General features: G+C 39.2%; 1 protein-coding gene across 9 annotated transcripts in view; it reads left to right on the top strand.

Moving 5' to 3' along the window:
- FAM13C (family with sequence similarity 13 member C) overlaps positions 1 to 26,145 on the top strand; it is a 115,588-nt gene that overhangs the window by 30,427 nt on the left and 59,016 nt on the right. For all 9 annotated transcript variants that reach the window (XM_048310511.1, XM_048310510.1, XM_048310515.1 and 6 more), the window contains exon 6: positions 718 to 764. In XM_048310511.1, the coding sequence (XP_048166468.1) occupies positions 718 to 764 (47 nt within the window). The remainder of the gene's footprint in view (positions 1 to 717; positions 765 to 26,145) is intronic.

The following is a 26,145-nucleotide window of genomic DNA, read 5'->3' as shown; positions in this document are numbered from 1 at the left end:
AAATAGCACCACTGAGGTCTTTCAAAGGTAAAACGTAGTTCAATTTTAAATGGCAAAAGCTCCAGCTGGTTTGGGGAGAGACTTTTAAAATCCTTCCCATTTGGCTACTTTGGTGTTTCTTGTAAATGTCTCCTGTATTCAACTACGAACTCCTGCTGTTTTGTATTTGTATCTTCCATTTCTCATAATATTTACCAATTACAGGGTTATCGCAGCTCTTATATTGTGTAAAACTGTGGGTGCCCTGCACAGAAGGGAATTTAATACATGGAATACATGACATTTTTGATGACCTCTGAGCCTTTGGATGCCTTTGAGTGACCGCTTGACCTTTTCTGTTACCTCTGACCACATGGGTGACCTTTGAGCTCTGGAAGACCTGTGACCTTTTGGCAACATTTTGAGCTCATCATGACCTTTCAGTGACCTTTGACCCTGCAAGACCATTTGTCCTTTTGCAATGACCTGTGTCCCAGGATGACATCAGAACTTTGGGACTGACCTCTGGTGTGTTTTCTGTTCGAATTTTGTTAGCATTTGTAGCTCCCTCACCAGGGCTATGCTGAGGTCTTGACTACAAGAACATTGCAAATGCTTAGAAGAGCCAGAAGTGCTGTTTATCCTCCCAAAAATAGCCCAGAAAGCACAAGTGAGCAGTGATCAAACTGGTCTGGAATTGCAATTCAGCCTTGTACATTCTGTTTCTTCTCTCCACAGGCAAGCAACAAAGAGGATGCAGAAAGAGACAGACTCACATTGCTAAGGTAGGATGAAAACATCCCTTATTCAACTGCTTCACGGAAACTTTTGATATCTCAAGAGAAATTTGTGTCCTATACTACTCTAATGTAATGACAGTTGGTTTGTTGGAGATTTGCTGGAGGAATAACCTAAAGAGTGAAACTTCTCAAAGTCTTAATGCTGATGTGTATCAGCTGTAGACAGATAAATGCAGGCCATTGTCACCAGCTAACTCCCAAACAAATGTATTGTTGACTCCTGGGTGGGTGGTTTGTGTGGGTTTTTCCTCAGTATTCCTCTAAAGTTTTATTTTGCTTGTAAATCCCTATATCGTGGGTCATGCGTTGGTATGACCTGAGGGGCCAGGAGGAACTGCCTGGTGTCAGAAACCATTTAACTCGTGTGGAGTTGCACCAGTTGGCAGATTTACAATCAGTAAATATAACAATAATTGAAATCCTTTGCTGTGTTTCTGTCCGAAAGACTTGGCTTTTATGAGACTGGCATTTCTCTAAGCAAACAGCATTATGTTATGCCCCAAGACTAGATTTCCTTGCATCATTTCTCCAGCACACTTGTCTGATTTACCACAAGGCCATAGCTTAGCAAAACAATTTCTTATGAGGAATATTTTTACTCATAAAATTCTAGAACCACAGTAATATCTTCCACCCCATTTGCATTTTGGACTAAAAATACGTGGACTAAGCTAATAGCCACTGGAAAATCATGGTACACATTCCAGTCTTTAAGATATTGAGATGTTGTGAGACCAAGTTTATTGAATTCTACAGTAAAACAGCTGAGGAACAATGTCATGGTTCAGAACAACTTCAAGTATTTCCCAAATATTTTGCACTGCCAGACGCTGCTGAAGTATCCCACTTAATATTCTGTTTGCTTTGCCAGTAATGCAGCAGATTAATAAACCACATTAGGTAGGAAATAGCTTTTTGAGAGAACTAGGAAAGATAATTCAAGGTTTTAGACAAAGCTATTGAAGCAGAAACAGGCTGGCATTTCCCAGAAGCTAATCAAATACTAGCAGAGCAACAAGGGAGCGTAACACATCATTTGTAAGTCAAAAGTCAAGAGAGAAGATTTTAAAAGATACTTTAGAAAAATACTGTTTCCATTTGCCAGCAGACAGTACCTCTCAAAGTCAAGCCTCTATCACTATAGAAATCACCAAGCCCCGTTGAAACAATCATCTGTTCTGTGAGGGAGCATCTTCTAAATCACAGTGATGGTTTAGGACTGGTGGAGGACCTGCACAGGCTCCTTACTCACTGCTGGATCTGGGACATGCGGTCAGGTTCAGTAGATAATAGAAATTCTGGGTGTTTTATTTCTACATTTTTTGATCACAGTCAAACTACTGGCAATTGTTTTTTTCTGGTCACACTGAATTTCAGTTCTTCCTGCCATGCACTGTTGATACGTAATGCTTTGGATGTCCATCTGGGTTATAGACAACTGAATTTCAGTAGCTGCAGTGAAAGGAGAAAAAAACAAACCAAAACTGTGTGTGTAAATGTTTTTGATAAATGCTGGAGTATACCATCAGGGAGACAGTGAACACTCAGCTTCAACTCTAGTGGACCTAGGGCATTCTTCTCAGGGATTTAAGATCAAATCCCTTTGGATACAGAGTAGAATTAAAGCCAAATTTTCTGTCTTGAGTTTGTGCCCTATTTTGGATTTTAAAAAATCATTTAATTCTCAAATACTTTTTGGTAAATTTGTGCACTATGATTTTGTCTCCCTAACTGAAATTTGTGCAGGACCCTAAGTTCTGTATTCTTGAGACATCCAGATTCACATTTCTCAGAGAACTTCATGTTCACTGGTGTGCATTCTTTTACAACCAAGATCTGGTGAAGGTCAGCAAAAGGCGCTTTTTTTCCTGGAACTCAACTTGAATATGCCATTCTTGAAAGCAATGCTTTTTTATTTGTTTAAGAAGTACTGTCAAGTGGGCTAATTGCTGATGTGAACTTCCTGACTTGTTTGTATTCATTTCAACAAAACTAAGTAAATGCCCTTGGTAAATACTCACTCGGCAAACCCTTAGGCCAGTCAATAAAGCTGTATCCCCAATCATTTGTTACTGTCACTCTGCTGAAGTGAAAATGCACAGTAATTTGTTTCTAGCAAAATAGGATGAACCAATCACTTGGCCATTTAGTTTGAGGTAGTGTCTTGTCTGAGCAGAGAAGGGAGCCCTTGAATGAAGTGAGCTCACCTCCAGCAAGCAGGGGCATTATTTGCCTTGAGATCCCACTGCTGGTCTAAAAGTATTATCCAATGCCAAGGTCACTTCTGAGAACAGCTTTTAGATGTGACAGTCTGCTCCCCGAAAGGTGTGTACTGCACAAAGACCAAAACCCATGGAATAAATGTGTAGGAGAGAGAGCTGTAGCCTCAGTCTGCTGTGATGGGAATAAGTATTGCAATCAAGAAGCTGCTGGGTGTATTGTGAAGCCTCCTGGTTCTAAAGCAAAATGTTGGTGTTTGGTTGCCATAAAATTACCTTTTCCTTAAGTCTAAGCACAAGGAATTGCTGCCCAGTTTCTCAGTAAATACATAAGTAAAGAATGATGCTCTCAAGAGTACATGATTGGGAAAGGACAGGAAGTCTACTTTACCTTTCCCAAATTGATGGCTAGTTCTGAACTGAGAGCAAGGCTAATTACCATGCACCTTCTTTCACGTCCCTGACGTGGAATATGTTCTTTGTTGTTTGAAATGCATTTGTGCTGCTGCTTTTATAATACAGCAGTTTCAGAGCAAATGGGATGATGCTTCCCTTTTTCAGTTACTTCATGTGCTCTTGTATTCCAGAACTGAAACTTGTCCCAGTAAATTAACATTTATCAAATTCCTTTTATCATGAAAAAGTGAGGACAACTCACAGTTTAGGCTAGCAAGTTACGGACTTCTGTGACTTTAATTTTGTGTAACGATTGTTGTTTTTCATTTAGTGTTACACCCTTTTAAAGCAAATCAGAGTGATACCACAAGATCCCTGTCAACTGATTTTCTGCTTTGTTTCATAGAGGCTTAAGTTCATGGCATATACAAATCTCTTATCTTAGGAATCTGACATACAGAAGTGTGTTTGATACACGTCTATCTGTGTGCTTAGCAGGCAGTTTTAATCCCTACATTAAGTCAGTTATTAAGGGCAAATAAAAGTGCTTGTCTTGGGGGACAGACTATTAACATATACAGGAATCTCAAAATGTTGCAGGATATTTTTCTTTTGGAAAAAAATAATTAAGGCAGATCCATCCTGTTGGGCTTTGGTTTTTATTGTTTCAGTGTAAAAGCTAATTATTAAATCTAATTAGATTTACCTGCTCTGCTGGCTAAATTTGAGAGTAACTGGAGGTACACCCTGTGTCTCTGTAACCAGGACAGTGTCACCAGGCTGGCTGTGCACTCTGCTAAATGCTGCTGAATCCAGCAGGCACAAATAGCACTGTTGTTGTTATGGGAAACTGGTCTTTTGTCCTGCCTGTTCCAATGCCAGTACAATCCTGCTGCCTTTTGGAAAGAGAAGTGCAGAGTAACCAGAGGCCTTAGAATATAAAATATTTGTGATACAAAGCTGACATACCTTGTCACATCTATCAAGGATGTTTTGTCAGAAAGTGCCTAGGGATTAACAAACTAGCAGGTCCACAAGACAAGTCTGAAATGGATGAAGTGTGTTTTGAAGGAAGGGATCACAAGGCTGATGTTTCACTTCTCCTCCTTTGCTCTCCAGATACTCTTTTCATAAAATATGCAGAGGCACAATGGTAATTTGTAGTGAAGACCAAACATGGTAAAAATGACAAGCAATGGCAAGTGTGTGATAAAGCTTTTCAGGGTAGTTTTTCCTCTGATCTGATATTTCGTCTGTTCACGCTTTGTATTTTAAACAGCTTTTTAATTTTTCCTCGATTCAGAAGAGTTGACCAAGGTTTGGAAATCTGTGGTTACACAGTAAGCTTGAGATACTAATGCCTCCCTACAATGGGATTACTTTTAGGGTTTTGCTTGGTTTATTTTGGTTTTTCTAATTTTTTTGATCTTCTCACAAAATATAGTAAATTAAAAATCTGGTTTTCAGATTTTTCTTGGTAGTGAGGTCAGTGGGGAAGACTTATTAATCAGTAAAAGCTCTCGGCTTTGCTTTAGTCTCCCAAAACCACTTTTTAAATTTTCTAGGTGAGAATTTTAGAGAAATTCACTGTTTTGTATGTTTGTCCACATGCATAGTCATGTCCACGGGATTACCTTGGTGCTGGTTGAACTGATGTAAAATTCTATGTGGAGCTTTCTTTCCTTTGGTTTTAAGAGTAGGTTATTTGACTTTTTTTCTGCTTGATATGAATTTAACTAAAGTAAACCTGATTAAAGGGCAATACATCCACATTATTTTGCACTAGCTTGACTAAATCGGCTTAATATTCCTTCCCCATGGTGTGCCAGCACTGCAGAGTGATGTGTAATGGGGTGTGATAACACTCTGTTGGCTCCCTCACATCCATTTAGGATGACCTGCTTCTATCACTGCCACTGCTACTCCACTGCTTACATTGACCTTTTGAAGTTTTGGGACTTTGTTTGTTTGTATTTGTTGTGTGGTGGTTTTGTTTTTCCCACAGTAATGTTTGTAACAGGATTTCTTTCTGTTTATGCAATCAGGCTGGTCAGGAGAAAGCGAGTGCAGTCATTTTGGGCACTGCCTGTGGGCATGGAGGGATAGATCCAGGCTAAGCAGACACAGTCACATCTCCTCTGATAGAGCCCATGAATGATTACAGGGAATGTGATCCACTGTCCAGAGCCAACTCAGCTCTGCTGGGTACTGATACAGGGAATTTTTCAAGTGGTTTCAATGGGGATGCAGACTGAAACTATGGAACTACACTTTCTAAGCAGGCATTGTGCCAAAGGTCAAGGTTTCATTTCTAACTTTCATGTTAGGATAGAAATTAGAAAATAAATATTAGAAAGGAAAGAACTTTTGAGTATTTTTCAACCAAAGAGAATAGTTTCCATCCAGTAGCAAGTGACATGTGCAAAATCCTTGCAAAGTGTTGCTGGCAATCATTGTAAATTGTAGCTCAGTGGAATTTTTTTCCAGCTTTGAGAGTTTGAGAGTAAAACCCTGCAGAAATTTTAGGTTACCATATTTTAATCTGCAAGTACAGTTCTCTGAATTTCCCCCATTTTCCCTTAACAGCAAACATTAACATTTGCTAACATCTCACCCTTTCTTCAGGGAGCATGACAGACTGAGGAAATAGCAGTTTTCCAGACTTTATGCCAGAGCAAAGTTTTACCTTAATTGCTGTCAAGCAGTTTGTTTCTCTCCTAGCAGTAAAGCAGGTGTCTGTATCTCAGTAGAGCAGTGCCATGGTAAATTGAACAAGGCAGGCACTAAAATATATTCCTGAGAGCTGAAACTGCTTTGAACATCCTGAGTCATTTCAGCTGTGTGGCTGGAACTGAAGAAATAGAATTACAGAACCTGTTTTCTTATTGATTTCTTATGAAAATAGAACTTATGTAACTTAAGATCTTTGGGTAGTCTATATAAAAAGAGAAGTCAGTCCAGTTTACACCAGGGACTATTTTGAGCTAGAAGATTCATAATTTCTCCTGTGTCTGCGGTTGGGCTTGCTTTGCTTTGTACTTAGAGTCTGTCTCTCCTATCAAACAGCAAGGTTTCATTGCTGGCATAGCTGTGCACCTGCCTAAACTGCTCCGGAATAACAGGGCTGCATTTCTGATCCAGCTGGTGATGTATCTTGACTTGGGCAGTAGATACTTCAGGGGTGAAAGGTGTATAAAGCACCACAGGGAAGCATTCTGTAGTGTGGCTGTCCCTCAGGCAGTGTTCTTTCACCCAGTGTGCAAGAAGCAATCAACCACTGAGCTGTTTGGTTTCCTTCCCATTCTGCAGAAAGGATGCCAGGAATCACTCATTTCTGGATGCAAGCACTGCCTTTTATACAAAAAGCTACCAAATAATGATACAGAAATGGGATTCTCAGAATCCAGAAATGGTCACTCACGCTTACACAACAAAATTCACAATGTGTATGCAGTGGTCTGGGTCCAGTTCATAATACTATCATTTGCATATACAAATTTCCCCAGGAGTGTAATTTTTAGCTTTATAAATGTCTAGGGTAACTTGAGATCATATTTTCATCCTATCTGCTCCCACGAAGTTATTATTTAACCTTATGCTCTATTAGAGTTTTGGCTTGAATCAATTGTCAATGAAATAAAGATTTCCAGTACTCTGTGCCTGGGGGCTCTTCATTGCTCTGTTGCTCTGGCGCCTTGTTCTCATGGTTTCAAGACCAGCTCACAGTCCCTGTGAACTTTTTGTGCATTTTTTAACATCATGTGACATCAGTATAAACCCAGGGGTTTTCCTAACTGGAGTTAGTTGTCAACTCTCATTTGAGTTTTACTTTTGCCAAGTGTAGCTGCTGATCGTATTTCTGTTCAGAAATATTTTATGATGGCATGCAACCTGCTAAGATAAAGTTGCATTTGCTCTTAGCTCTTCATAGTTCCTATGGGATAAAATTCTCCTCCAGAGAAACCATAAGCCAGTTATGTCAATGAGGGAAAAAAATCCAGAGAAACGGGGTCAAGAAGCACATTTCCAAGTCGGAGACCTTGTTGAGGAGAATATATTTCAAACACGTGTTAAATACACCCTAAATTACAGACTTGGATTCCTCTGGAACTTCAAATACCTTTGAGCCTTTTTTTCTTCTAAATTTTTCTTTCTTTTACTGCTGCTGATTCAAACAAAATCTGCCCATGGTGGGAGAATTGCTAATTGGGATTTTCAATTACTATAAAATTTGTCAGTGCTTTATGAAGTGTGCTGCTGTTATGTGCTGTAGTGACAGAGTAATTAAAGCAGACGCAAAATATACAAGAAGCCATCTCTTCCTGCATGTGCCATTGCTATGGGCTGTGTGTGGAGCTGCCCTTGGCTCCAGGGAACGGGGTCACTCTGATGTTAATGGAGGCACATTGTGCCAGCGTAAGCAGCTGTGGGAATGCAGCCTGGTACTGGGCTCCGCTTTTGGAGCTGTTCCTCAGCTTCAGAGGGAGTTAATGAGCAAATCGTTCTTCACACACAGAGGGGATGAAAGAAAGCGTCTCAAAGCTGATTTTATTTGCTGCTGAAACAAAGTTAAAAAGAAGAACTCTTCAACTACTTGAATTCATTTTAGCTTTCTACCCTAAATTTAGCATTTAGCATTTTTCATGACTCAGACTGCATGGGAAAGATGGAATGCAAAGATTGTTTCCTCAAATGAGAGCTGTCATATGGAATATTTTAGGTTTTGGGTTTGTTTTTGTTTTTATGGTCAAATAGGTTTTTATTTTGCTCTTCGTGGGATATATTATTGTAAGCAGTATTGAAGAGCTGTGTTGTCCATTGACTTTGCTGCTCTCCTGCAGATACATCTTTTAAAATGGCCTAGCCTGGGAAATAACAGATAACGATTTTACAAACTCCTTTCTCAGAAATGGCACTTAAGATCTGTGGTTCTCTTCTAGCGTGACATTAATGCTGTTTGTGGCACAGGAGGACTGTCAAGAGAATTTGAAAATTAGAGATATGAATCATCATAAAAACAGTGGTAATGATATTTTCCATGACTGCTGGTCTGTGATGTAACTCTGGATCAGAGCATGCTTTATTACTGAGAATAGAAATTCAGTGGGATGGGAAAGAAGTTCCCTGATCCTCCTTGATGATTTCTTTGATACCACAAGCCATCTAGCTGTTTAATTCCATTTAATTATTTCAGAGTAAATTAGTAATTGAGAGTAATGGCACAAAAGCCTCTCTGCACAGGAGGATGAGAATGCCAGTTATTTATTGCAAAAAATTGCAAAATATTTCCAGAGAGGATGGACATGGCCAGAAAGGTGGTTCTGTTATTTCTCTCAGATTGCTGAAGAGGGAATTATTAGGCCAATAAATGAATTGCCAAGTTTCATGAAATATTCTGAATCTAGAGTCTGAAGGCACTTTTACAACACTAGCAATATGCAAAGCCTCTGATTTTGCCTTATATTTTATTAAATAATTAATAATTTGCTCTAATATTTCAATGTCCCTGTATCTCCAGCATACTGGTTGGAAATGCTGTCTGTTTTGCTTTGGCTTTCTTGTGATCTGAAGATTCAGGTATGGTTAACTTGAATGAACTAACTCAATTAAGTTTTTGGCTCTTTATGAAGTAATGAAATAATTTTGGTGGCCAACAAAAATAATATTTAGCATTGCTTTTCATGGTACACAATACTGTGAATATGTGATAAAATATTTTTGGGGGTAATTAAAGGGATGAAGTCTATAAGGTTTTGGTATGACCAGTGGGGAATGCTATAGAGGCCCTTTCTAATTAACAGGGCAATTTTTGCAAATTTTTGCAAAAAGCAATTTTGCTTTACCACTCAGCTGGTTTGAAGGCAAAGCATTTACTCTGCAGAGAAGGCTCAGAAAATTTTTGTTACTAAGTAAAAGTCTCAATAACCTTTCCTCACATACCACAGGCTTATGCCTGGATGGAATAAGGGAAAGCATTAGTAAAAGCCCAGACTCCTGGTGAGGAAGAAGGAATTTTTTCTTTCAATATGACTTGTGCATGAAATATTTTAAGTGTTGTTTTAATATTTATGGTCAAATGCGTTTTGCATTTTATGTAGTCTATAATTCTGAGAAACAGCTGTGAAACCTTTCTCACATATTGCCAATATCATCAATTCACTAGAAACTGCTCCCTTAGATACCATCCAACATCTGAGTCCTGCCTGTGCCACTCCAGTTGGAGCTGGTTGTCGTGTAAAGTCACACCAGCACAGACCTGTAATGGTGGACAAGTATACACTAAAAATACCCTTTCCAGTTTGTTGGCAACAGGAGGAAGATTTGGTTTTGGTTTAGAAGGGCAATTTTGTTTACTGCTTGGATTCTGAAAATGTTAGTGCTCTGTGGTTTTTCCTTGAGGCACATTGCCACTGAGGAAGCAAACATGGACTGCAGGCTCCAAAGTGGCACCTGGGCTGCTGGTGGGCAAGGCAGACACATCCCCGGCAGGGCAGCTGTGGCTGATGAAGGCTCTGGGTGTGGGGGTGGTGTGTTCAGGGCCCTGGACCTGAAAGGGGTTCAGACCTTGTGTCCAGGGCAGGAGGGGCACCAAAGCATTCAGTGGTCACACCTGGCTCAGAATGCTTTGTGTGTGGAGGGTGGGTGATGTATCTTGGTCCATCAGCAATTTAGTAGTTTAGGTTCTCATTTTTTTCCACGAGTGCTTGTTATTTTCCCTGATACTCTGATGATTTCTGTATGAAACACTGACACTCATTTGCTGCCACGTTTCCCAAAGAATGTTCCATTTTCATTCAGGGCTTCCCAAAGCTTTGGCATTTTTTTGTCATATATGTTGCATATAATTTTTTTCCAAGTAATACAGGGTTGTAATGAAACTAGAGTATCTCTCAAAAACAAAGATTATTTGCCTTCCATGTCCTATAACCAGGGCTTCGTAAGGAATAACATCTTTTTAAAAACACCCCCAAAATGGTGGTCTTCCTACTACTTCACACTATAGCTGCCATAAAAGTGAACTTTCTGAATTTCTGTTTTGGTTTTAGTGTAATATGATGAAATTGGTATGTCAGCAATGGCATTTTTCTTCCTAGGTTTGAAGTCCAGTAGTTTTCCAGACAAATAGGATATTCCTGAGTTATTGGAAAATTCATGCTGAGCTACTTCATACTGGCTAATTTTGCATGTCACCTCTCATGTTTCTGTTGGCTGGCAAAAAATGGCTGTTATTTGCTATTTCTATTTTCTATGCTATTATTTCTACTTCTTTTGACTCTTTCTCTGCAAAACACTAACTCTAGTAGCCTGCAAGTGGGAGACTTTAAATATTAAGAGGAAAAGACAGCTGATAATGTTCAATGCAGGCAAACATCCAATCATGCTCCTAAGATGTTTAAAATCAATTGTGATATCTAACTCGTTTTACGATTTTGAGAAATATTTTTATCTCCTTAAGACTGATAAGTGAATAATTTTTCTTTTGTGAGCACAAATGAACAAATGCATTTTGTATTTTTTATCTTGGCAGTTCTATGAAGCAGAAAACACATGATTACAATCCTGTTGGGGTTTAGATTCAGCGTGAAAAACCTAAGGTGTCTTCAGAGAAAGCTCTGAAAAGTTTGCTGCTTATGCTTTTGACTTGTTTGTTCTAGAGACTGTAATAAACTGGTTACAGAAAAGAAAATATCCTCACTGAAATTCAGATCCTAGGTTTATTTTTGCTGGCTTATGACTACGTATTCTTTCTTCACAAAATAACTAAAACTCTTTCTCAGATTTTAAGCCCTTACAACTGTCAGCTTTCATCCTTTACCATTTGCAGGTTAAAAACGTAATTTAGTGACACAGAATCTTATTAAAACTGCGTGCTGCAGATGTTTTCTCACGGCTAAATCTTTCCAATAAAATCCTCAATGTGCCAAAATATTGCTTTTTTAAAGCTCCGCCCTTAAAAAATCAAATCAGTGACTCCTTCACCATCTGTCCTGAAGAGAATTAAATTGACAGAGGTTTTCAGAGCAGTAGCCAGAATGCCCTTCTCTCCCCCAGTTGTGTTTTGAATTCTGTATATTGTATTTCTTTTTAATTCTTTGCTGCAGAAAGTTTGCTACTTTTTTCAAAATTACAACTTTGTATAAAAAGTACTTCAATTTTTCTCAGCTGTTCAAACAACTGTGTCCCTTCATAGTCCATAGCACCCTGTGGGAATGGTCTGCATCACGGTTTCCAGTTTTTCTTGTGAGTTTTATTTTAAAGGATTTGTTCAGATGAGCAAGGACTGCCCTGAAAGGTGGTAACAGAGTTTTAAATAAGCTGTATATAATTAAAATGGTAAATGGGAAAACTTGATGCAATGTTTTTTGAGAATATTTTCAGGCCTCAGTCTGGTCATATCTGAGCACCTAGGAAGACTTTACCAGGCTTGTAAAAGTGTAACGTGGCTCTGCTGGGAAAGCAGATGGTGCAGGAACGCAGTGGGTGGGCTCCTGGATAATATCCACCCAAAGCACCCAGCCTCAGGTGGCATGGAGCTCTAGGGAAAACACAGGGTGGTTTTGCAGTCATACTGGTGGATATTTTTGGGCTGCCAGGGAAGGGGTAAGTTTGCACCTCGCTCCTGCCAGGGCTGAGATGAGGTCAAGGAAAGGCTGCATGAGCCAGAGGTGCATCGAATTTATGGGTCCTCTAAGCACACATGCTCCAGGAGGAGAGGAGGTACCCTTGTCCTGCAATTTAATATGCGATGGACAACTTGTTTAGTCTCCCATCCCCTTTCAGTGGAACTGAAAGGTGTGAGGCAAGTTAATGAAAATATTATGAAGGGGTCACCAAGGAAATATGATCTTCTTAATACTTCATTTTCCCTCTTTGAATTAGATTCATTTGTCCATTTCAGTCTTTTTCCAATGAGTTTGCTCAGATTGATGACAAAACAAGCTTCATTTTAAAATACACCTTGAAAGCAGCAAGGCATTTTTCTTATTATATATTTGTAGAGTGCATCCATGACTTGATTTACATGAGATTTTTGTTCTAAAGGTTTCTGTTCTACGTGTCCACTTGTCTGCTGCTATCTGGTAACTGGAACTGCTGTGAAATGAAAGGAAAAGGGCAGTTTAGGATTAGTGCAGCTGTAGAGGCCCACATAAGTTATAAATATCAAGTTAGGAGCTGATTAAATACTGAGGAAAGCAGCCCATGCTGAGCTCTGGCCCCACTACAGCAAAGAAAGAAGTGACTGCGGTTGTGTTGACCAGTTTAAAATTAACTTTATCTACACACTGCATTAGAGATGCAGCAGTGACCACAGCAGATGTGGTTGCAAGTTTCCAGGTATGCTAGGAATACTTGGAAATGACCAAATTATAAATCTTTATGTTTATTTTTTTGTGTTTTTTCTTTAAAAATTGACTTCTTGTGTCAGTCTACAAATACTTTCATATTAATTGAGCTAAAGTCACACATGTACCAGTAACACAATTTTCTCTGCTTCACAATGCTAATACTGAATTGAAAGCAGCACTCTGACAACACTTGAGAGGGTGGTAAACTTTCATTTTGAGAAAGCTAATTACTTATATGTTGTTTATTTTGTTAGCCGCAGTCTCTCCCAGTTCAATTTTAAATTGGCCAAATTATATTAGCTCTTTATTGCCTGGTCATCAGGCTGAGATATTCATGTTTATCTGAAAGCGAGTACTCATGTGAATATCCACATCTAGATAAATATACTTTAATGAGAAGGTTGCTATTTTTGCTTAATTTTAGGTGGACATTTGAGACATTTGATGCCCAGGCTGTTCTTTGTCATCTGAAATGCTACTGGAATACCCCTTATGTGCATCTTACTGTCCTGGTCAACACAGGCATCTGAGCTGGTCACTGACTGCTGCTTTTCTCCCTCTGTGCTTCAAACAAGGATGTTCAGGGGAATTAAAATTTCTCATGAGCAGATGGCATTTTTGTTGCTCAATAGCCAGACATTTCAAAATTCTACTCAATCTTTCTTTCTGACTGCAGGGGAGCTCTGGGCTCTTTCTAAAGTCTCCCTTTCATATCCTGACAGAGAGCACAGCGATAGATTTATCCATCTGTGTCTACCTTGGACTTCTTGTTTTGTGTGTTCTTAATGTTATTACATCTTGCTGGTCAGGACAAAAAAATTTTTTTTGCAGAGAGATTCTTTCTCATGTTCCTGCAGACAAGGAAGGAACTGTTTTATTGGGGAGGGAGATGTTTTCATTGTCTTTTTTGCCTAATTTGAGGGATGATATTGACATTTCTGTGTATTGATCAGTTCTGGCATTTGTTACACTATTTTCCTAATGTTAAATACTGGTATTTAGACATATGTCAATACCTTCAGTTTATTTGCAGCTTTCTCTTGTGTATGTTAAGATGGACATAATATTTCAGCTTTTAGTGAAGCCCTAAAAACAATTGTTTAGTTGTTCAAGCCATGTTTTACTGTAGCATCTTTTCTAACACTATTAACATTGTTGTGGTTAGCTGAAGTACAAATTCCATTAAGAATAACAGCAGAGTCTCCCCCAGCAAAGAGTCTCTCTGTACTGTTCCAACCTCAAGGAGCTTACAACCTTCTGAAAGTTTCTAAAGTGATATCTAAAACTAAGGCAATAAAACAGGTTCTCATTAAAAAAATAGACGTAGTAACACGATGGGGCCGGAATGCCTTATATTATAAAGGTCTGTCAATTAGAGGCTGTTAAATCTCTCTTGATATCAAAAGGTGCCCAAAATCACTGAATTAATGAGAATCATCTCAGTATCATCAGGCCACACACTCAGGAAATAAGTGTCCCTCACTGAGCCAGGCTGGTGAGTGGCAATGATTTACCCGTGCACATTATTCTCTGACTCCCTGCCAATGCAATTTCAAGAATTATTTAGTACATGCTATCAATTATTGTATTTCTGTCTTGCTTAAAAAGGAAATACAGAGGCCAACTTAATTTAGCCCATGAATTGCCCAAGACAAGCAATGAAAATGATATCCCAGCTTGCAAATAAATAAATAGAAAACAGGAGGCTGAAGCCACAGGGGTTGTCAGCACCTTCAGGGGAGCCTGCATAAACCCATGGCTGGTTGTGGGCTGCTTTGCTGAAGGGTTGAGGTGCTGCAGATACATTGGTTGGGGTACTTATTGGGAGATATTCCACAGAAACAAAATGAAAAATTTTTATAGTGACTTTCTTTAAAGATTACTGGTTCAACATTGTCATATGAAGTTTTTTTCTATAATATCAAATATAGCGATAACTACAAAGATTCTCAAAAGAAACATGAGTGAGAAGGTAATTTTGTATACTTTTCAAAAAGCAAGAGTCAAAATGCATTGAAATATTGTAGTAAATTTCAGTATGATGTGTGGGATGTAATAAGCAGATTAATACTTAAGAATTAAGCTAAAATAAATTAACAAGTGTAGGCAAAATAAATAAATAAAACCACCCAAACTTACAGACTTGAATTCTGTCAAAGCTAGGACTGCCAAAAGTTCTGTTATACATATATTTTATCTGTACGTTACTTTTTCTTAGTGGTTGCTCCTCTTTGATTCTTTTCTTGATTTGAACATGAGGCAAATTGAATTACAGGTTTTTGACATAAGAACTCTTTTCTTATTTCCTTGACCCAGTACTGCCTTGGCTTAATGGCGGTTTTTTTTATATGCTAACTTCACTGTAAATCTCACTCTTTCTTGAGATGAGGTGGGTATAAGTTGGCTGAATCATAATTAATGAGCTGTAAAATTAACAAACTATAAATTGCTTCTTTAAATTTGGGATGCAATAAACCCCTCAATTTATCTATAATAAATACAAGGAAAAATGCATACCTGTACACATGTTGTCCTGGCTTGTCCTCAAACAGTGCATGATTTCTAGTTTTGCTAAAACTAAAATACCATCAAGGCGTGTGCTTTTTACTGAGAATCACAAGTGCTGTCACCGAACGACAGATAATTCACGTTGGGATTGTTTCCTTTGTCGTTTTATGCTCCTTTTCTACTGATTTCTGAACACTTCAGTGTCTTGCCAGATGCATTGCTCACGTAGAGACAGCAGCCTATGCAGGGGACTAATGGAAAAATCTAGAGTGGTAGTGATGGCATGGGAGAGTCTTTGCCCTGGAAACAGGAGGGCACAACTCCTGTAGGAATTGTATCTGTAGGTGGTAATTTTGCACAAAGAACACATGAAAAACAAACTGGTATCAACAAATGCTTCTATAGTTATTGTAAACATATTTTGTGCATACACTTGCACTCCTGTATTTACACAGAAATGAAATTGATAAGGGCCAGAATGGGAACATGTAAAAGTCAAATTCAGAAAATGTCAGTTTTCAGAAACTGCAAGGAAGAAGAAATTTCTCAAATAGTTTAGGACAGCTCGTTTTGCTTGGCAGAGGGAGTTATTTTAAAGTGTGTTTATTGTTTTGTCTCATGGTAGAATTGGTGAGACTGTAATTGTATGACTGCTACCATTCTGGCTTCCACTTAAAGCAGAAAACATTTACTTTCTTCATGGTGCTGGTAATAGAGAATGAGACACTTTTTGAAGTGTTTCACATTTTAAATACGGCAGTGATTTTTCTTCTACACAAAAGAAAGTGATTTATTTCTAGTGTCACATTTCACGTTCTCTGGTACAAATATGAACACTAACAAGCTGAGGGGGGCATGCAAGACTATCACAAAGTATCAGTGAGATATAAGTAAAGCCTGATTTTATTAGGTCAGCCAGAGATAAATGACTCCAGGACAACTGCAGAGGTCTCAAGATGTCAATACTTATTCTTTAAAAGAGAAAAAAAAAAAAAATAGAAAAAATTCCAACACCAAACCATAAAAGACAGCACTGCTGCAGTTCAAATGTTTTTCTTTGTCTACTTTTAAGGAGAGGCATTGTGGCAATACTTATAAATGTGCAAAACAAATATCTGCATAATTCTGGATGTAGATTTAGACAATTGAGATACTCTAGGAGTCCCATTATTTTGCTTTGTTATCATCTTTGGCATAAACCCTAACATCTGAGTTGTGTGACAACAGGACATCCTTGGAGTGTGTCCCTATTGTTTAGGAAATCTCAGATTATTTTGCCACTCATCATGAATATTGATGTGCTATAGAAATAACCGTACTTTTCCCCCTATAGGGTTTAGCTCCACTGATCAGCAGCACAATGTTTTCCCAGATGTTATCAAATACAGTCAGGTAGAAAACTGTTGCCTTGTGCCTGAAGAGCTTTCCAAGGTCTGAAGTACTTAAAAAGGCATTGGTGATCTCTTGAGATCTTCTTTCATTTGGTTTGCATGAAGTCCATTAAAATAAGTATTTTTTGCTGAGAATGTGATGTCTGTTGTGAGGTAGCTTCATGCAGTCAGAGAACAGTTTAGGTTGGAAGAGACCTTTAAAGATTATCATGTCCAACTGTTAACCCAGCACTGCCAAGTCCACCACTAACCCATGTCCCTAAGCACCACATCTGCACGTCTTTTGAACACCTCCAGAGTGGTGCCCCCACCACTGCCCTGGGCAGCCTGTGCCACTGCTTGACAATCCCTTCTGTGAAGAAATTTTCCCTAATGTCCAATCTAAACCTCCCCCGGGGCAACTTGAGGTCGTTTCCCCTTGTCCTGTCACCTGTTACTTGAGAAAAGGAACTGAATCCCCCTGGCTACGCCCTCCTTCCAGGGAGCTGCAGAGAGCCAAAAGGGCCCCCCCTCTGAGCCTCCTTTTCTCCAGGCTAAACACCCCCAGCTCCCTCAGTCACTCCCCACCACACTTGTGCTCCAGACCCTTCCCCAGCTTCGTTGCTCTTCTCTGGACACACCCCAGCCTCTCAGTGTCTTTCTTGTAGTGAGGGGCCCAGAACTAAACACAGGATTTGAGGTGCCTCACCAGTGCTGAGTACAGGGGGGCAATCAGTGCCCTGGTCCTGCTGGCCACACTGTCTCTGATACAAGCCAGGATGCCATTGGCCTTCTTGGCCACCTGGGCACACATTGGCTCATGTTGAGCCACTGTCCTGTGGATGTTTGCTCTCAGGTTGCCTTAGGACTCTGGTGTGCACAGTGACATACTATAGCAGGTCATTTCTTTCAACATTTTCCAAAGTACTACTGTAAAATGTTACATATGGAGGTATTTAGAATCCAAAATCTTAAAGATAGACCAAGAGATCTGAAAATTTTGCTCACTCACGAGCTACTATATTTTGTCACCTGCTGTGAAGCTCTTTGACCCTAAAGGTACTCATCACTTGAATAATTTTCTATCCTGAATTCACTTTTATGCTCCAGTGATGCAAAACTCAATGAGAAATAAATTTTATTCCAGCTGCAGTGAGGTAGCACAGGTCCTACTGGTGATCATTGTAGCTTTAAATGAAAAATTAGGGAATAAGTAAGCAGACTAGAGCTCTGAAGTTCTGCTTTATCAGTGGGGTTGAAAAAAGAACATCAAAAAAGCAGGGAGAATACATATAAGAAACCTAAATATATATGTGTGTGTACACATAAAAAAAAGAATCTAAACTTTTGGCTTATTAATATGATGCCAAAGATACTGTGATGAATTTCCCGAATAATAAAATAATTTTGGTCATTTTCTTGCAGTCTTAGGAACTTGCATTCTGTTTTCGTTTGGCATTATGCTTTTAGGCGTTTTATTTCATGGTGTTGAAAGAATTACCTTATATTACTGTCTGTTAGAATGCCATCTATGTTCCTTTTCTAAAGTGAATGTTCTACATTTTATATGTCTCTTCAGATGAGAGAGATCTTAAATATTGCTGAAAACAATTGCTCCTAAAGCATTTTTGCCTTTTATTGCATTTATAGTAATAGTGACTGTCCAGATATGATGCTGGTCACAGATTTTGCAACCCAATCTATGCCAAAAACTCCCTAATTTTTTCAAAGAGCTTTTATGAAGCTTTGAAATTCTTGGGAATCAATTGACCTAAGTCTTGAAAATGTGAAAAGTAATAAAACCTTTTTAATATTCATATTAATGAAACGTAAATTGCACAATAGATTTTGCATCTGTTGGTTTGACAGCCACAGCTGTGGCTTTGACCTCTGCTGCCCACTCTGAAGCATGTCAGGACTTCCCTTAGTGCAGCATGTGCTGTTGTCTTCTTCCTCCAGCATTTGGGACTAATCAGCTCTTACAAACAGAAACAGGACTCTCCTAACACAAAGGAAATGTACACTGCTGCTCTGATCTGACAGTTCATAATGTTTCAGGCAAGTGCTCACTTGAAAGCCAAAAGAGTAAAATGCAAGTACAATCTTGTTTTCTTCTCTCTGAATTGCTCCCTGTTTACTTCTCTCGATATGTCAGGCTATTTTTCTGTTACATCAGCTGCTGTTTATTTGAGGTGTATGGTAAAAGAGGGAAAAAAACCTCTGGAAATACTTTATCCTGTAGTTTTCCTATCACATTTCAAGCCATATTTTAGGTATAATTGAATGAATAGTTTCAGGATAAGAAATTACTTAAAAACTTTCCCATTTTCCCCCAAAGTGCACAAGGATTTCAGTATCAGTTTCTGTCTGCCTGCTCCCCAAAGACACTGCCTGTCTGTGTCTCTGGATTTCTTGCTTGCACAGAGCTGTATGTTCCTGTAGCAGGTCTGCTGTGGGTGCCAAAAGGGAAATTGAAAACCTGTTTCTGACCTGGAAATACTGGGCAGTGAGGAGGTGATAAAAATGAATGCCTGGCTTTCATGGAGTTATTACCATCCTTTAGCTTCTACTAAGGGAACTTTAAAATAGAAAACATTATTTTAGTTTGTATGGTGACAGGTTTTTGAGAAGAAGTGTAAGTGCCCCAAAGCAGAACAGAACAGAAAAAAAGATTTAATACATTGAATATCTAAATCTCTCCTTCCCACAGGTTTTTGCACAGATGGTCTTGGGGCAGTGCCAGGAACCTGCAGGTGCAGAAGGCCTTCCCTTAGTCCTCATTCCCTTCAAGCAGCTCTCAAACTCACAACTTTTTGAACCCTGAAAGTACATTGCTTTTTCCTTCTCAACAGATGAGGTACAAAGGTTTTGCCAGCCAACTAGAAAGCCTGTTGCTTGAAATGCTTTGGAACACTTTGTCTTACCCTGTAAGATACAGCCAGCTGAAGAAAAAGATGTACAAGTTATAGCAAGACTCAGAGCTGTTACCAATTGCCAGTGCTCTGCCCTACGGAAGGAGGTGAAGCAGCTCTGTGGTGTTGCTATAGAAGCTGCAGTTCTTGAGCATCATCCTGAGAGATACAAGGGCCAGGAAGGCTACTGTAAGACAGTGATTAATGCTGCTGTGTTTGTAAACTGATTCCTCATTGATCCCAAGGAAGCCTCTGGAGGTCATCTAATCCATACCTTTGCCTGAAGGAAAGGTAAACTACACTTAAACCATTCCTTACAGACATTTGCCTAACCTGATCTCCCCACCACAGATGGAGATTGGGCAACATCCCTGAAGGATTTACTCCAGCACTTAGCTAATTTGTGTCTCTCTCTCTTTAATCTTCAATTGCACATTGCCTTTTGTCATCTGTCATAGTTCCTTAGCTTTTGTGATGTCCTTATTTATAAGGCTTGAACTGAAAGTAAAACAGGGTGATTTGGACCTCCTAGATTAATATATGAAAGTGAGGGGCAAAAGAAAATACTTATTTCTTTTGCTTAATATTAACCAAATGATTTCTGCTAGTGTGTGGAATGGGTTAAATAGAGCTACTGTATTTCCAACTACCTAAATACATATGAAAAAATTCTGCTTCTGAAGCACATCATGCTGAATAATTTAGGGACTCTGGGACTGCATACTGTACATAAAGGTATTGCAGGGCATAATATATCATTAGCATGTATAGAGTCTGTAATTTGAAATAGAAAATATGTACAGTATCCTAGCAGGAAATACTGTATGCTTGATGAAAATTTCCTCTCTGAGAATTAGGGTCTTTGTCAAAATGACAGATCAAAACTCCAATGTGAAATTTCAATAAAATTAATGGGGCACGTCACTAGGACTTGAGAAAGCAGCTCCTGATGCTCTGATGGTGTAGTGGTCATAAATAAGTTGGATCAATTTCCCAGGGAACATCTAGACAGGCAGAACAAGTCTGCATTGCAGCACCTGGCAGCCTGGAGTGTGCTGGGCACGCTGGAGCCGAGGGGCCTGGCAGCAGCTCTGCTGTGGCTCTGGGGGATGTGCAGGCACACATTGCATGTGGGATGCAGCTCTTAATGCACAGAGCTGCACAGCTTTGGGCTTGAGCAGCTTCAGCTACCCTGCCATGGCCCACTGTGGCTGTGCTGGGCACAGCTTGCTGGAACTTCAAGTGTTTTTAGGCCATGCTGCTTATGGTTTTGTTATTTTCAACAAATATTCAGTCAAAAATCTTTATATCTATTAATAAGCAAGTCAATTTTGTGTTTCTCAGTGCTCATTGCTTGTAAGAGTGTTTTGTTAAGGTTTTTAGTAGGAGCTGGGAAGATGAGTCAAGGTTTTCCATGAGGGAAAAAAATCAATATGTGATTCATGTGATTCATCCATCTCAGAGGAATTATGAGGGAAATATTGAGTGAAAATGTGTATGGGACATCAGGTAGGCAGAACATCTCATTTATTTAACTCACTGGGAATAAACCATTCACCAGCACTTCTGACTTACGTCTGTTAAAACTAAACTTCCATCCTGAGCTGGATCTCACTTTATGGCCCTTCTGTTCATTGATCTATGCTGGATTTGCCCTAAGGTTCTTTATGCACACTGTATTATTCAGTGCTACTGAGCTCCATTAGAATTCTAATGAATACTGTAAAATTACTGGTAAAATGATGTTGGTCCTGAAAGTTACTGCAAGTAGTCAGAATATTAAACTCATTGCCACTGAGTTCTGGTGCCAGTTTAAATCTTTGATGCTTTTAATGGTGAATATTAGAAAAACTGGATGCATCTATATTCATACCTATTTTTGTGACATTCTCTGTGCTTATGCAATGAACTGAGCAGAAGCAACACAATTCCACTGGTAACCTGGGCTTGTTACTACTTTCTATGTCACACCAATCTAAATAAAGTATTTCACTCAAATGAAATTATAGTGCAGGATTTCTGTGCAAAATACCGTACAAATATCTGTTTAATAACCTGCTGAGGGAGGGCATTGGCTGCTTTGTGCTGTCTCTGTTGAATGGCACTGGGCTTTTCATTTTGTCTGACAAAGTTGCTGTGGAAAAAGGTTGGCACGTTTTTGCCTCATCCTCCAGAAGAGTATCTACTTGTTTCACGGGTGTGGTAAGACTAGGATGGGAGCTCAGGGCATGACTTTCCCCACGCCCCCCCCCCCCCCCCCCCCCCCCCCCCCCCCCCCATGAGTGATGAACACATTTATTGAACACACTTATACGTCAGGATGCCTTCAGAAAGCAGGAACAGCACCTGAGCTCCTGAATAACTCTTTCAGTTCTAGGTCATCTCCAGCCAGGGGATGACTTGGCTGTGTTTCTGTTCAGCAATGTCTGTCTTAGAGCTCGACTGTGCCTTGTAAAAAGAATGAGAGACTGACTGAAAAGTGCAGATTTATGCATATTGCATTTGGTGAAAAAATGAGCCCCTAACTTCCCAAGTAATTTTTCTTTTACAAGATCATTGAAGCATTTCTGTAGTGTTTGTGGGCAATTGGGTGTCGCTAAACCAAGAGATGCATCTGGAGCCCTAATCCTCCCTTGTGTTGAATTAGGTTACAAACTGGAGCAGTTTAACAGGAGAGGTCAGGAGAGATGAAATCTCTGCAGCCCAGAGTTTGGGGTGAATTTGGAGTTAAACAGCTGAAGTTTGTATCCACACTCCAGGACAGACAGATTGAACTGTGGCTCCTGGTATAATTTGTGCATGAATTATGGGAATGGTAGGAGGTTGAGGGGCTGAAAGAGAGGGGGAGAGGGTAAGAATATATTTTCTTACTTTTTCCTTGTAAATCTCTGCATGGACAATTTCTTATTTTTTTCTCTTTAAAAAAATCTGCAAATGGAAATGTTTTATTTTGGATAAAAATAGGTACTGTGTTGGTACTTTTCACTTCTTTTTTCATCAGTTTGTCACTGATGACTAAGTGATAGAGTTCTGAGAACTGTGGTTTTAGTTTAGCTCTAGAAACCCATGCAAGGTTTTCTCTTAAGCAGGTAACATCAAGGCATGATTTATTTCTGTCCCCTGGTTTCATCTGCCCATCTGTCCTATCTGTTTAGCCTCTATCATTGCAGATATGAATTTCTTCCAAACATTGAACATGCCAGAATTTCTGCTTCTGTTTTAAACTGAAAGCCTACAACATCTGCAAATTAGAGCTGGCAATAGGAGAGAATGAATTAAAATGAAATTCTCTCTGTGGCTGATATAAATCACAGTATAAATCTTATACCCATCTGAGGTAGTTGTACATGAAAAAGTCTTCATACAATCCTGTTAAGAAATGACTTTTTTTTTTTTTTTTTAAGTCAAACTAGTTTTTATCACATCCAGAAAGGAAAATGGGTGCCAAAAAAAAAAAAACCTGTGGTAATTTTAATTTTAATCTGAATTCTTATCAGTGCTGTAATTATTTCTAATTGTTTCAAACTCTCAGAGGTTGTTATAAACTGTACTCCATAGAATATTCTCAACCCTAGAGTACTAGCAAACTGCCAGAAGATCAAAATAGGCACAAGAAAAGAAGTCAGTTTTCCATACAATTAGCATTAGTTTTATCATGATTTGATGCAAATAAGAACGGCATACATAATTATACATACATTATACAACCAACTGATCATTTGCACATGCAGAAATGCACTTTGATGAAAATAAAAACAAAGGAGAAATGCAGATTGTGTTTTCTTGTTTGCATTCGTTGCTGTCTGTGTATCTATTTCCTAGGCTTGGAGTCCTCACTCTCTGGGGTGCTGAGGTTAAAGAGCAGTCCCTGGGCTTGGCTTCATGGTTGGAATTTCCAGATGGCTTTTTATGGTCGAGCATCAATTCAACGAAAAAGATGGCATAACATCCCTGATTTTTTTGAATGGAAGGCAAAATAAATCAAGCATATTTGCCAGCCCAAACCTCTGCTTGGAATAATTAGTTTGCAAATTTTCAGAGATCCTGCAGCCTATTTTTAAATATAGCTGGAAATGATGTCAAGCAGGGCAGTGTCTTTACACTGCACAGTAAGAAGGGGTCACTCACAATATGTCTCCTCTAAACAGTTTGGTTTGCAGGACTTTATTACAGGTTTTGGAAAAAAAATGGATTTCTCTGTGTCTATAAATACTGGAAAGATAAATTACCCTGGCTCTTATCAGTACTTTTTATTCTAGTCTAGTATTTCTGTTATCATAATTAATTCAGTCTGTGCTTATGGGAAACTTATCAAGATTCAGTCTTTTCGTTTCTCTGTCTTCTCTTTTTCAAGCTCAACACCAGACTGATTTCCCTCTCCTCTGTTTTCTTTCAGTGCCTCTTCTCACCCCACTTGACCAATTCAGGTTCCATCAGCCTTCTTGACAACCATGACCTGAGGTACTCGTGCTCTTTTCAATCTTTCAATGGGTTTTATTTCCACTCATGCTCAACAATTCATTAACTTTTAATTTTTTTCAGGTGTAAGAGCAGTGCTATTTCTCCTTTTTTTATCTTGTCCTTAGCCTGGCTTTGATTCCACAAGTCAAAAGGCTTTTTAACATGCATGGTGTGTGGAACAAGGGGGCTTTAGCAGGTTGTTGACCTGGTATCAGTAAACCAGAGAGCATCAGCACGTCCCTGCCAGGCAGCCACCTTTTTTTTGTCCCCTTCAGTATTCTTAGACTGATTTTAAAGGAAGCAACACTACTTTCTTCATCCTTTCATTTATGACTTCAGTTCTTTTCATTTTGATCTTACTTTGAATAGCAACTGGAAAAAAATCTTCAAGCTCATATTCAATGTCTAGGGATTTAGCAAAGTGATGTTAGAAACAGTTCAAAGCAGCTCTATATGAAGTTGAATTCAAATAGTGCTGATATATTTTTAATTTGTGTCTGTGTGAGTAATAGAAGGAAGGCACTTTGCTATGCAGATGCTGGTATCTGAAATGGATTTACATGGATGTTTTATTAGATTAATGACAGGTTTTGAGATACTCGTAGCTGTGTGGTTGTTTTTAATCTTACAACTGGGTGAATTCTGAGGTCTTGCTGACCTAAGCAGTAGCAACAATTATATTCTGAAAACTGTGCACTGTGGAACCTTATATAGAAACACAGATGTCTGGATGGTGGTTGGAGTTATGGGAACTATGTGGTTCTTCAGATTCCTAGGGTGTTTCATGGCTTAGATGGCTGTTCTGCACCAAGAAATGGACTGTGCTGTCTACATCAATGCTGCAATGACAATTTAAAATGATGGCAGTGGTCCTACACAGGAAGCAGACTTCGTGTTTGTCTCCTTATCACTTGTGGAAGAACCAGGCAGTCTGCTTATAGATGAGAAGTTTTGAGCCTATTTCCTTAAAATCTTTAATTACGGAGGAGACACCTTAAGTAACAACTTCTAAGATTTGTCCTTCTGAGTGCCTGAGGAGACCAGCAACTTTGCAAGTGGGAGATGAGGTGGGTGAAGAAAATACGATGACTGTGTAGGAGACAGCAAGGCAAATTCAGGGTATCTGTACAGAACAGCAGAACTTTCTGTCGCAGAAGGTTAATTCAGCTCTGCATCTCCTGGGAGCTCCATGGTGAGGAGTCTCCCATCTAATACGTGGATGACTCGGCAGCTTTCCAGGGAAATGCCTGGATGAGGCCTGGGACTGAGTGTTTCTGGATATTCTGTGCACATCTCAGGCCTGTGCCGTGGGAGCAGGGGAGCTGCACTGCTGGTGGTGAATTCCTGTGTAACTCTCTGTATGACAGAGATCAAGAATTAAGAGCAAGGGTAGCTGCTGTGACTTTTCCTTTGCACGTTTGCAGACTGTTGCAATGCAGCCAGGTAATAAAAGCCTGTCTGGGTAGTTGGCTGAGGTCTGCAGGAATTCCTCGTTATCTCTCTGAAATTCATAGTAATTCTTTCATATGTATGTACAAAGTGTTCTGTGTGTAATTTCACTGCCATGGGAGGGAGCGTGTCCCGACCTTACTCTGGTTGTGCACTTGTGTTGCTGTGAAAAGAGATTGCTGCTGATAATAAATATTTCATTTTGTTAAGACTACTTTTAAACAACATCTGAAAAGGTCACTATTTTTGAGATTATATCTTAGACATGTGCTTCCAGTTTTGTCAAACTTTTCCTATTTAAGTGGAAAGTTATTTTTTGCACAGAGCAGAGGACATTATGAAAAATGTTGGTGATTACTCATTTCAAGTGGCATCAATGTTGTGACTCACTCTTTCATGGGCATCCTTCCCTACATTCATAATGGATTTTGAAAATTGGAACTGGCTTCTGCCAACAAAATGAAATATTAATGAATGCAGGGTTGCATAATACAGTTTTTGCATAGTGTAATTTTTCCCAGGAAATGAAATGACCGCCTCTTAAAAATAAACTGGGGGAAATGCTTTATAGTCTTATTTTGCTGTGAGCCAAAAGGTATTTGGGTGAAACCTTGAATATCTGTGCGTTGGCATATTTGTTGTATACAGAGGCTCTGCATCAGATTTGATGCATCAGATTAAATGGTTCATGACAATGACTGCTG

This window comes from Corvus hawaiiensis, chromosome 8 (assembly GCF_020740725.1).
Source record: "Corvus hawaiiensis isolate bCorHaw1 chromosome 8, bCorHaw1.pri.cur, whole genome shotgun sequence".
Lineage (NCBI taxonomy): Eukaryota > Metazoa > Chordata > Aves > Passeriformes > Corvidae > Corvus > Corvus hawaiiensis.
This window is presented reverse-complemented; position numbering and strand designations above follow the sequence as displayed.